Here is a 12,541-nt window from a genome sequence, read left to right as displayed (position 1 = left end):
TGAGCCACTGCGTTGCCTTGAAATTAGCCTAATTGGTATATAAATAATATATAATTTATCCTGCTGCTTTCTATGCCTGCTTATTCCTCCATGGCCAGGGATATAAGAAGGTCATAATTTAATTTGGCAAGAGTGGGCAGCAGGACTGACACAATTCTCTATAAGAACAACAGTTTAAATGTCCACTGACAACTAAACACAAAGTGACATTGGAGCAACTTAAGAGTTGCTAAGGTGGAAGGAAACAGAAAAACAAAAAAAAAAAAATCAATGAAAACTTGAAGCAAATCAAAAATGAAATCACCACAGCTGCCAAGTGAAGTGGTATAAGGCATTGTGACATGGCAGTGCAGGCTGCTTTCATTTTGTGGCTCACACATAATAAAGTAATTGAAACAGCAAAATGGCACAACATCCTACCCCAAAAGAGAATTACTATAAGCAGATCAGAAATGCAGGTAGCATGCATTTCTGCTGCTGCCTAAAGCATGAGGAGGAAACCTCAGATCACAATCAAAGCTCTGGTTCGTGGCCAGTCATATCAGAGGAAACGATGGGTCTTCGCTGGCACACAGCTTTTGCATCCTGCATCAAACAGAGAATCTCTAGATTTCAGTTAAAATCTCTCTTAACACTTACTCTTGCAAAATCGGGGTATGCCATTGAATCCTAACACTTGCTGGACAGATGAAAAGCAAGATTTATTTTTTTAAATGTGCTACCACGGCACCACCCAGGATCCTGACGGAAATGGCACTACCTCCATTATAAAAGACAAAGGTGTTTAATTTAACAAAGGCTGAAAGGTTCACAGAGGCAGGAATGAAGTACTTGGCTGTCTTAGCAATGCCTCACTAGATTGGCTATTAACCCTTCTAACTAGCTGGGTTTCTCACTTTCTTGACCATACAAAATACAATAATTTCCGTTCCCACTTCTCCAGTCCTTCATTCCTGTCAGAGACCACTTGCTCACTTCCTCCCAGATCCAAGCTCTTCTGCTTCTGACAATTAGTATCACCGTAGAAACATAAATAGGATTAAGCAGGTTTGGGAATATTACGTTATTACTAGTAATACTCTGACTTCCAGCCCTTGAAGAAGCACCAGGCCACTCCACCGAGGTTGTTGTCCTTCACAGCCAGCTGATGTTTACCTCGGCTCTTTTACTGAAAGACACAATGCATGCTTATGTGGCTGTTGATTTCTTGGCAGCTATGTCATGTGGTCATGCCATCATTCACCATGAAGAAGACCCAAAGTCCAAAAATGTGACAGACACCCATACCTCCAGTTCTTTGGTTGCGTATGACTATCTGTTGTACTCAGAGTGAACGACTTGTATTTATGATGAAAACGACCAGCTGGCTTGTGCAATGTGCTTCACTGTAAGCAGAGGTTGTGGTGTTTTTTTTTGTGCCAGCAATGCTGTGTGCAATATGGCATGCACACACAACTTTGCTTCTCCTATCAGCTAGGGCATATGGCCTTGTCATCCTAGCTGATGTGAGAAGGACCCAAAGTCCAATTGTGTGGGCGAATTAGGCAGCTCCTCTAATTACTGAGTTGCGTTACTCATGTCACGTCATACGTTCGTGATTAAAACCAGACAACCCTCATTTTATATATATAGATTATGATTGGGGTCCTCTAACAATTCCCATGTATCACAGTGGAGTTGCAATTTAGCCTATGGCAATCCAATGACCCTGATAGTTCATTTAAACAAAAACATTTACATTAGGCCTTTATTTATTTAGCTCATGCCTTTCATACAAATCGGCTTCATCATATTACATTGTTAATGTGTCAAGCAACTCACTCAGGGTCAAACTGTGAATCAGGGGTCATGACTGAATTGACAACTCAGTGATTTACAGTTCATCATCACAGTCACTTGACCACGCAGCCTTCTGGATTGTTCCATACCTGATGATAAGCGAGGCCTCAATATGCCACGCTGCCAGTTATAAGTGCAATGAAGAGCAGGGGGTAAAGGTAAGTAAACCAAGATATGACTAAGCCAAATAAGGGCTGAGAAAAGTATGTGATCTGGGGCCTAGCAAAGGGTAAGAATACTGTGAGGATGCATTTAAATTAATACAAAAAAACAAAGAAATAAAGTAAAAAAAAAAGCTTTTAGCCCTTGCTAATCTACATTTTAAGAGCCTGAACACTAGGATGTCAGGGTATGCATACCACCATCTTTCAGAGAAGCAGGACAGTGACATCAGTAGTCAAGAACCAAGTGAATACAAATAGGGTCCTTGCTATAAACAACATGGTGTTACCCATGTATCTGCTCTATAAAATGGCAGCGTCAAAGCAAGAAATATCTCAGAAAATGGCACCATGCTGACATCGCCATCATAATGTTTAAAATAACAAACAAATGGAAAAGCAGAAGTAATTTAATGGAATATTCCTTACAATAACAGATTCTAACCCCTCATTATAACAAGGAAACATTCAAGTTTCTACTAATTAATAGTAGCCCTCCTAGCAGAATATGGATTTTCGATTAGGTGCCATCGATGAGGCAGTATGTGAAAATTCCCCTGCATCCCACAGTTTGTATACTAATTACTCACAGCACACTAAAAACTGGAATCCAGTTGTTGTGGCACTTTGTGGTCCTTTGCCTTCGTTGGCTATTAATCTAAATTCTTGCTCCAAATAATACCAATATAAAAATTGGCCAAATCTCTTTTGTGACCCCGATTTAAAATTAAACTTAGCAGTCCCTGGAATCGCATTGACATGACTGCTTCAAATCACATGTGTTGCTTCTCTTTATTCTTATGGTTTCTTTGCCTTCTTAGATGTGTTTTCCATACTATGAATCTTTTTAACTTACCCTGCACTTGATTTGACAATGCCTAATGGGCTTCTCACCTTTTCAACCCACTAATGTCATTGTGCTGAACTTCAGAAGAAGCTTGTAAAAACAACTTGGGCTTTTTTGGGAAGAGCACAGCTATTGGGAGTAAGTTGTTGTCTTTACACTGACAGAATGATCATATCCTAATGGATCCAAGTGACTTAGATGAGATATATTGGGATTTAGAATACTGTGGTGATTTTCTCTCAAATGATATCTACAGATTTCTCTTTGAGATCCTGAAAATGACAAGAAGACAATTTGAGCTTTGGGTACTGATCAAAAAATTGCAGGGTCCAAATGGTAAAAATGAGTTGCTGGGCTCACCCTCCATAATACTGTGAGGAGCTCAGCAGCTTTGGAGAACCATGGAATCAGTGCTGCCAATTTCCCAGATTTACTGGGGCTAGCTGAGCCAGTTTTGGGTGTGTAGTAAGACTGTACTCTGGGCTACCCACAGGTAGAGTACCAGGTGTATACCACTGGAAGACGATACAGGACACATCTAGGATTGATTCTAACTCTCAGTTTCCTTCTCAAATTCTTACAAGTACCTGCGGACAGGACAAATGGGTATACTAAACTGGGAGAGTGTCCAGTGTAACTCTAAGCACAACAGGTAAGCGGAGAGTGTTTGCAAAATAAGCAACTGATTACATCTGGCCTGAAGAAGGGGCCTGAGTTGCCTTGAAAGCTTGCATATTGTAATCTTTTTAGTTATCCAATAAAAGATGTAATTTTGTTTGACTATTCACTACAAAATAAGCAATAAACGAATCATGGAGAAGACAGACAGAGAGTGTTGTTTGGTTTAGAACATACAAGAATCAGGATGTCACCTAAGAAGGAGCTATGAAGACGATTACAACTAAGTGAACTCAATAAACGGGTTATATGGCCAAAAACATGGGGCACACACTACAGGAATCAGAATCAGCTTGTAGGTTTATAGCATTATTATTGGCATGTGCATTACAGAGCTGAAATTCTTACTTGCATGCGCTAGTCAACATGTAAATATCAAAAGTATGAAGAATGAGCCTGGGGAAGTTGTAGCAACTCCACAGAAAACCACAATAATAAGTTACAAACTGAACATGTGCCATGTGCCATGAGGTGTATTACTGAGCAACTAAATCAAGCCCCCTGCTCGAAAAGAGCATTACCTACCAACAGTGCAAAGAATTACTTTAGTGAACAAAAATCATGAAATCTTTACTCTGCTATGAAATATATTTTCTTGGCTGTTTGAACATAAGCTGTAAAGTGAGAACTCTCTTTTGGACACTACAGCTAATGTGAGAGTCACATAAAGCTCAAAACTGGCATTTTAGATCAAAATCAGCTTTCTGGTGATTTTCCACTAATAGCAAACAAACTCCACATTCTCCCTTGAAAACATGTCATTAGATGTAGCAATATGTTTGCAAGGATTTTCTGCAAAATCGTGTTTACCAGGCTCACTGGATCCTGGTTAATACTTGACTTGTATATAAAACAAGATCTAACATGGCAATATGGATAGAAAGACTTACCAAAATGCAGCTCATAACCCTCAACCCTTGACATATGTCATCTTTGTCTCTGATTTTTTTAAAAAAAAATCAGTTTTCCAATGGTCACACTTGGTTAATATTAAGAAAATACTATTTATCCCATGATTTGTTTTATGTTCATTTCTCAAAAATCCCCAACGCACAGAATGTTGCAAAAACAGAAAACCATGAAGCTGATTGTTCGAGCTTCAATTTGAATTGTGTCTTTCAGCGTAGTTGCCCATACTATTTAGACACAGAAAAACACAGTTTTCAATGAATGATATGAACCTGGGGCGTTGCTGCTTTAAACCCAACTAAAAAGACTCCAACATTTTAGGAACAATTAAAAAATACAACTCCAACTTATGTCACAATATTAAAACATGTGTCTGTCTGATGTATCAATCAATTTAGATTTGTATTTAGTTCTACCTTTCATAGCCCACAATATTACAAAACAACTACAAATACTGCTAAGTTATGTTAAAATATGCTGTAATGGCAGATGAAACCTTGTTTTGTTTTGAACAGTTTAAAAATGCATAATTTTATTCCCACCTTTGATGTCCAGTGCTCCATATTAACAACCCCATTAAAATAACAAGTTGGCGGGCCACTGAAATTCTTTTCTTTCCAAACTGGTACTTTATTTACTGCATTATCCCTGTAAATAGTGACCTGTTGCAAACCCATTAACACATCCAAGTAAAGCTGATACCACATTACGCAAGTTCTACTCGGAGGGTATGTTAGACTTTCCGACCGAGGTTGCTGATTGCCTCGCCAGACCATGTCAATATACACAAATAAAATTTGCTGGGCATGTCACATTTAGTGAATGCATGGCAACATTCCAGCAGTCTTTCTCACCTTTTTTTTGTGACAGCCAGGAATGTGCCGTCTGACAGAGCTGGTTCTGCACAATATGTTAGAAGGTACGGCGAGTTTGGACGCAGTCTTTCACCTTTTTTTTCCCCCATTCTGTCTTGGTACATAAAACACAAGGCAGCAGATAGACAAGCTTCTTTTCTGTTTGCGAGGTCTAAAACACCCACATCCCTTAATTCTCATGGCTGCATTATAAGAGCTGAACTTCCAGATGAACACTCATTGGTTGTCAGCTCTCATATACACCTACAATTAATGACAATATCAAACTGGGTCGTAGGGTCATACACTGGTTGAAGTGAGCCGCTGGATCTGTCATACTAGGCGAATGGACTTGATAGAAGCAACAACAACACTTATATATATAGCACATTTTCATACAAATGATGTAGCGCAAAGTGATTTACAAGATGAAGAAAGAAAAGTTTATAATAAAAAAATAAAAATATAAAAGTAAGATAAGGCAAAACTAAGTAACAAAGAATAAAGTAAGGTCTGATGGCCAGGAGGACAGAAAAGAAAATCTGCAGGGGTTCCAAGGCCATGCGACTGCCCAGCCCCTACTGGGAGTTCTACCTAACAAAAATCATCTCAGATCAGTCCTCATGGTTTTCAGGGTTCACGTGGAAGAATTAGATGGTGAAGTACATCGCCGACTGCCTCCATCGTTTTACAATTAGGTTGAATATAGTTGGAATAGTTGTCAAATGTGTCAGTACACCATATACGTGGCAATAATGATTCTATAAACCTATCCAATCACCTCTATTCAGTGAACTAGAAGTTTCTGGAAAGACTGAAAAGATGGAACTAGTCCTGGTAGCATCAATACCAAGATGCACTTATGCAAAACCTTATATTCTTTAACCATCACTCACAAGGCATAAAGAATGCTAAATGGATGCCCATACTTACTCATGCCAGGCCAAGTCAGAACCAGCAATCATTTCAACATACACATCTTTGGGACATACATGGAAACTGAATACAAATTTTACAGAGATAGTGTCCACTTTCGGAACTGACTTCAAACTAAGATCTCTGAAGCTGTGCCTCTCACATGTACAGTGTTACAACCTTAACAGTTACTTAGTCATACTGCTGTTTTAGACGATACAGTTAGCCTGCGAGCACCAAAACAATTTGAGTTTGGTTTATCTAACTAACCCATTAGGGCAGTCTGCATTCTACAGCATTATGAGGAAACGTTACTTGTTTGCAAACAAACTCTAACGCCCACAAAAACACACAATGAATATACACACCGACATTCTCAGAACAGTTCAGGGATGAATGAAGCCAGGGGCTATCCTGGCAGTAAAACAGACTTGGATGAAGTGCCAGGCAATTGCATCTTGCACAAACACAGCACATATTCTCTCACAGTGGGCCCAATTTAGGATCATCAGTCCATCCACCAAGAATATATTCTGAAATTTAGGAGCAAAATCACAGTATCCCAGAGGAAGACCCACACGGACACGGGGAGAGTGTGTAACAACTCCATAGAGACAAAAGCTGGGTGTGGGAATCAAACCCAGGAAGTTGGATTTGTGAGGCTGCATATTGAACATGCCATGTCATTTTTTTGAACCTGCTTAAGCCAGAACAGGGTCATGTCTGGAATGTTTCCTGGAACTTATCCCAGCTAGCATGGGTTGGAAGGCAGGGACAAACCCTGGAGAGGGCACCATTCCATTGCAGGGTGAATACACACATGTACATACACCAAACATACACAAGGGCCAATTTAGCATTTCCAATTCACCTAACCTGCAAGCCTTTGGACAGTGGGAGGAAACCGGAGCAACTGGAGAAAACCCACACGTGGCAAACCCAGGACGTGAACCCTGATCTTCTTACTGCAAGGGCTATTAAACATGAGAAATATTATTACTGCAAGCAACAGCAGCAATTCATAAGCAAGTTCCAGTCCCTCCAATTTTAGTGGCCCCAATGAGTTCCAGCAGTGCGAATGCTGCCAGGTTAACAAGTTATTTTGCCAAGAACCTCAATATGAAGTGAATGCTGTATTAGGAAGAACAAACACAGGCACACAAGGAAAATAAGGATGAGTACAGGCCAGTGAATCCATTGGAACCATCTACATCCAGTCAACATTTAGAGGTTCCCATGGTGCTACATTTTATCTCATGTCTAGATGTATTTAAAATAACAGGTGTTTATAAAACACATTATTATTTAGGCGAAGGTTACAGAATAACCATTACTGGTAACTGGAAGGTATTCGTTTCTTAATTTCATTTACTGGCTGTAACAAAGTGATATTTGAAAAAGCCCATTTGCTACACATTAGTTAACATTTCTTAGTTGAGTAATCCACAATGAAGTAGCAGGCACTTAACACACCCAGATATTTCAAGGTAGCCTAAAAATGCTGATCCCCAGGCAACTATTGCTGAGTGATGTGTAACAAGTTGCAGGTAATCTTGTTGTTCAATGGGGTTGGGTGGAGTGGGCAAAGTGCTAAAGGGGGTAGCAATGAATCCACACATATTGCAAAACACAACTTGCAACAAAAGAGGACAAAGTATTAGGTGAGAAGCTTTCAGCTTGACGTAGTATTTATTGATTGCTAAACAGTTATTTCCTTAGGACATTTTATTGACTGGAGTCAGAATGAGAGAGATAAGAACAGCAAGCTCATTATAATTACTATGAAATTTATTCAGCCGACACCAATACCTAAAGTGACTTGCATGCAATTTGCTACAAAAATCTCTTCCCATGTTTCAACTTGAATATTGCTAGATTTAATAGTCTGTGGAAATATTTATAAGACTGAATGGCCAAAAACCACAAAGGATTGTGAAGATTTTGAAAAATGTATGTTAAAAAAATGTAACAGTACAAGAAATCTTCTGGGAACGACTGGCACCCAGTCAGTTCTTGCCTTGTGGCCGATTTTGCTGGGACAGTTACCAGAAAAGCTATGCGGTTATGAATAATGTGAAATACACTACTATGCACCTATGCTACTTCGTTACAGTTGGCATTCTGGATTTTGTGTTTTGATTCAGAAGTTTAGCATTTGTTATGTTTTGTGGTCAGGTGGCCAAGCATTTGTATTCCCAAATACAAATAACCATAAGTCTATGTTAACACTACTATGTTTTAATTTAAAAATGGCATTATTAAACAAAAACAACCTCTGTCCATACTAGCGTTTTCAGTTTTACTAGCGTTGGTTTAGGAAGGTTATCTTGAGTGAAAACGGATATGAGGTAGACATTCTTCTACACTGCGCATGCACATGGGAAAAAAAAAGTCAGCCATGGGATTTATTGTAAAACTGTAGCGACCGGTAAACTATTTGCCTTTTGCACATGTACTGTATGCAGAATTCAAACTGTACAAAATTTAATGTAGATGCCTACAGGTAGGCAACACAACAAGCGCCATGGAAACCAACTCCTCTACGCCCATTATGTTGGAATATGGTTTTCTTCTGTGAAGGGTGACCAATCAGGGAATGAAACGTTGTAAAGAGCAGAATCCAATCAGCGAAGGGCTATGTAATAAGCAAGAGTGATAGTATATAGTTCTGGGGAGCATTTTCAAAAGTCTCTGTTTTTGGGAGTTGAGAGCATCAGGGTGGTGTGGGTAATGGAGGTGAAAATGGAGATAAATGTCCGTATTAATACATGAAAATGTAGCAGTGTGGATGGTGACCAAGACAGTCTGCTAATGTGCAGACTGTCTTAAACAGACTATATTAAAGTTTAAGAATATTTATCTTTTGTTATAATGTATAAAACCCAATGTGAAAGGTTCTACTGCATCCATATTAAACATGACATTATGAGAAAAAAAATGATCTCCCTCTTGCAAATGCAACAAACCTGCTAATTACAGGTGGACTTTAAAGACAATGAAGATTTCAGCATTTCAATTGTTTTCTGTTTATCCATTTTTCTTTTTGATGACTCTAGCCTACTTAATTAGTTTCAAACAAGCTGTTTCCCAGGGCAAGGTCACAAAAGAAAAGGTCTTTCACCTTCACATGATGAAAACAGCAACAAAACGTACTGGTTTCTTATGGCAGTTTATCAGCCATCTGCAGACTATACAGCCAATCAACATATTCAAACAGGTTTCACTGAGTTCTTCATTTCCATGTGCAGTAAAAGCTGAGACTTCACACACTGCAGAAGTGAAAAAGCCCTGAACAGCATGTGTGTGTGTGTGTGTGTGTGTGTGCGCATGAATGTAGAGGAGGCCAACACATTTGGATCCAAGGCATTTGCAGAATTCCTTATTTCCATTCACCGCACTCATGAGCTTTAAAGGAGATTAGCAATATGAGCCTCCCAGAAGGCAATTGAGATCAATCACTTAACTTGGATATTTGGGATTCTGCTCATCAATTACTCAAAATGATGTTTAACACTCAATGTTTCCAGCTTTAAAATGTTACATTTTATTCTGCAAGCAGTGTGGCCTGGTAGCTAAGTTAAGCAGTGGACCATAATCTTATGCCAGTTCAGTTTCTTCCATTTAATCAGTCACTTAGCATGCCTGTATAAGTACCCCATAATATAACAGCATTCTCAGTTCAGGGTCTCAGCACAGCCTATGCCAGAAGCATTCAGTACAAGTCAGAAAACAGCTCTGGGCAGGACACCAGTTCACTGCAGAGCCCATTCGCACACTCCCCCCACACTGGGCTGATCTGGAATTGCCATTTAATCTAACACAGCCCATTAGGAATACTGAAGGAAACCCCAAAGGGATAAAGAGAACATGTTTGAACTTTCTTTAAACATTAAATAAACAAGAATATCATTTAAAATGACATTCATAGATCCTGACTGAATAAATGGGTTAGAAAATGGATGAATGGATTCAGGTGGCACGTTGAAGCAGTCAAAGCACTGCTGTCTTACAACAAGGAGGCTGGGGTTCACTTCCTGGGTCCTTCCTGTATATAGCTTGCATGCTCTCCATGTCTGTGTTTATTTCCTCCAAAAGCTCTGGTTTCCTCTCACAGCCCAAAAACGCAAGGTTAGGAGGGTTGGCATTGATTGGCACTAGTGTGGGTGTGTGTGTGTTCACCATGTGATGGGAAGGTGCCCTGTCTGGGGATTGTTCCTGCCTTACTCCCTGTGCTTACTGGAACAGGCTCCAGCTTCCCTGTGGCCATACTTGGGATATAGCAGGTTTGAAAATTGATGAATGGATGTAATGCTTACTTGTTCAACCAGTAAATTTGTCATTTCCGTTTTCACTGCATGTCATTGTAAACTAAAAGGTTTGCAAGATAATCTGCATATGTTTGGTATATGGCAGGAAAATTCCGGGCACCTGGAAAGAACCCTCTACAGATATGGGGTGAACATGCAAACAGGACATGGAGAGTGATAGGCTGGTATTCAAAAGCAGTTACCTGAATCTGTGAGGACGTAGTGCTAATCACTAGGCCACAATACCATCCACTTGAACAAGTATATAAAAATAAAAATTATATATTTGCAAATTACAGTAAATCTATATCAAACATGAATGGTGCATTCAACCACACATTTCAGGTCTGACAAAGCTCTAAAAATGCCTCCCTGCACCATATGACTTTGGCTACTATGAAATCACTGATTGTAAATCTTTCATGCGGGATGTGAACTCCATCCATTACATAAGTGACTATTAAACAAAAGTCTAATGGAGTCAGTTAACCTTGATTGTTAACTATGATGAATTTAAGTTAAGGTGTTCTGAGAAAAAGGAAATGGGGATGTTGTAATCATACAATATATGCTTATAGAAAAGAGCATACGGCAACATGCAGCACAAAGTACAAAACTCCGACATTATAACTATGGAACATACTGCAAAAATATAACTTATTATTATTTTAAAACAAAAATGAAATTAAAACAATTAAATCTGAGTTATTCAGTCACACCCTTAGGCAAATAGGTGCCAACATAAATGACAGGTTCACACATGAAGGAATGTGTCAATTGTGATTCCTTTATAAGCACCTCAGCTGTGATTGCCTGACATGCTGGGCGGTATCATGTTTGCTGTAATGAAGGGGCCGTGTTAGATTTGAATTTGACGTCAGATTTCACGTTGCCATAGCATATACTGTATAAAGCCTCTGCATGAGGATGATGCCATTGTAACATTACAGAACTCACAGTACATTTGCAGTCTGTAAAAGTTTTTTTTTTCTACTGGGAACAAAGTGACATATGAATAAAGTCAAAATGGTAAAAAGCAGAGTAAGAAAGGGGACTGCCACTCGCCTCCTTTTGGTGACACATAAATGTTCCACAGCACTTAGTGTAGGCTCCTTGGTAAGCCATAGTAACTTGAGGACAGAAATCAAAAAAGCACAAAGTCACTTTTATCTGTTACGATTAAAATCTGCTTCGAGTACACAAATACAATAATCACCTCCGACAAATAATAATAATAAGAGGTTGTTAAACATTCTGTATTTTTCAAATTAGCCAGATCTGTTGTGAAAGCAACAAACCACATGCTGCCTGTTACAAAACCATAAATCTCTATTGCTGGCATGCGGCAAAAGAGCAAGTTGCTGATCTTGACTCAGCTGCTTTTTCAGTTCTTCAACAGACAATATAAAATCGGCCCATCCACGCCTCATAATAATAAAATAAAGCTGCCCTTCCATATTTAAAACATATATACCTTTTCTTCCATCTGTTGACTTGAGCATCCCTTGATAGAATCCATCATCTGAGCCAAACCTGTCTCTGCCTAGATTGTCTGTGGAGTTGTTCCTATAACGTCCAGACATATTTGTCTGCTTTCAAATGACACCAAGCACAGTAGCAACTTCTCTTCAGAGTCGTCTTCACTTTTAACCTGTCTCTCTGCAGAAGTTGAGCAGGCTGCAATCCCCAATGCGTCCGTTCTTTTCTGTAGACAGGAACCTTTCTGCTGCTTTAACTTTAAGGCAATGAAAGCTCCTCCAGGACGTGTGTGTGCATATGAGTATGACTTTAGGCTTCTGTTCACGCTTAACCTATAATTTCTCTCTCTCTCTCTTTCATTTCCACAGCACTGCCCCTTTTTATTCCCCCCTCTGCCTGCAATGCTGAATGCCTGCGAGCTACACAGCGCGGGCTTGCCTTAGCCAGCCTACTGAACTGGAACACTTCCTCGCTCCGGACGGCTCCTCCCTTCATTTGTCACTAAGGTGTGGTTAGCATGGGGGAGACATTCAATGAGAGAGAGAGAGAGGG

The 12,541-nt window shown here is 39.5% G+C and overlaps 1 protein-coding gene across 11 annotated transcripts in view; it reads right to left on the bottom strand.

The window, feature by feature from the left end:
- The window catches only part of pleca (plectin a), an 828,744-nt gene that overhangs the window by 134,625 nt on the left and 681,578 nt on the right, over positions 1–12,541 (bottom strand). Inside the window, exon 1 of one of the 11 annotated variants that reach the window (XM_051935605.1) lies at positions 11,985–12,471. The exons of the other annotated variants lie outside the window; for them this stretch is intronic. Within the exon in view, the coding sequence (XP_051791565.1) occupies positions 11,985–12,093 (109 nt within the window). The 5' untranslated portion in view covers positions 12,094–12,471. Of the gene's footprint in view, positions 1–11,984; positions 12,472–12,541 lie in introns of those variants that run through there. 11 annotated transcript variants of the gene reach the window in all.

Source organism: Erpetoichthys calabaricus, chromosome 13, assembly GCF_900747795.2.
Source record: "Erpetoichthys calabaricus chromosome 13, fErpCal1.3, whole genome shotgun sequence".
Taxonomy (NCBI): domain Eukaryota; kingdom Metazoa; phylum Chordata; class Cladistia; order Polypteriformes; family Polypteridae; genus Erpetoichthys; species Erpetoichthys calabaricus.
This window is presented reverse-complemented; position numbering and strand designations above follow the sequence as displayed.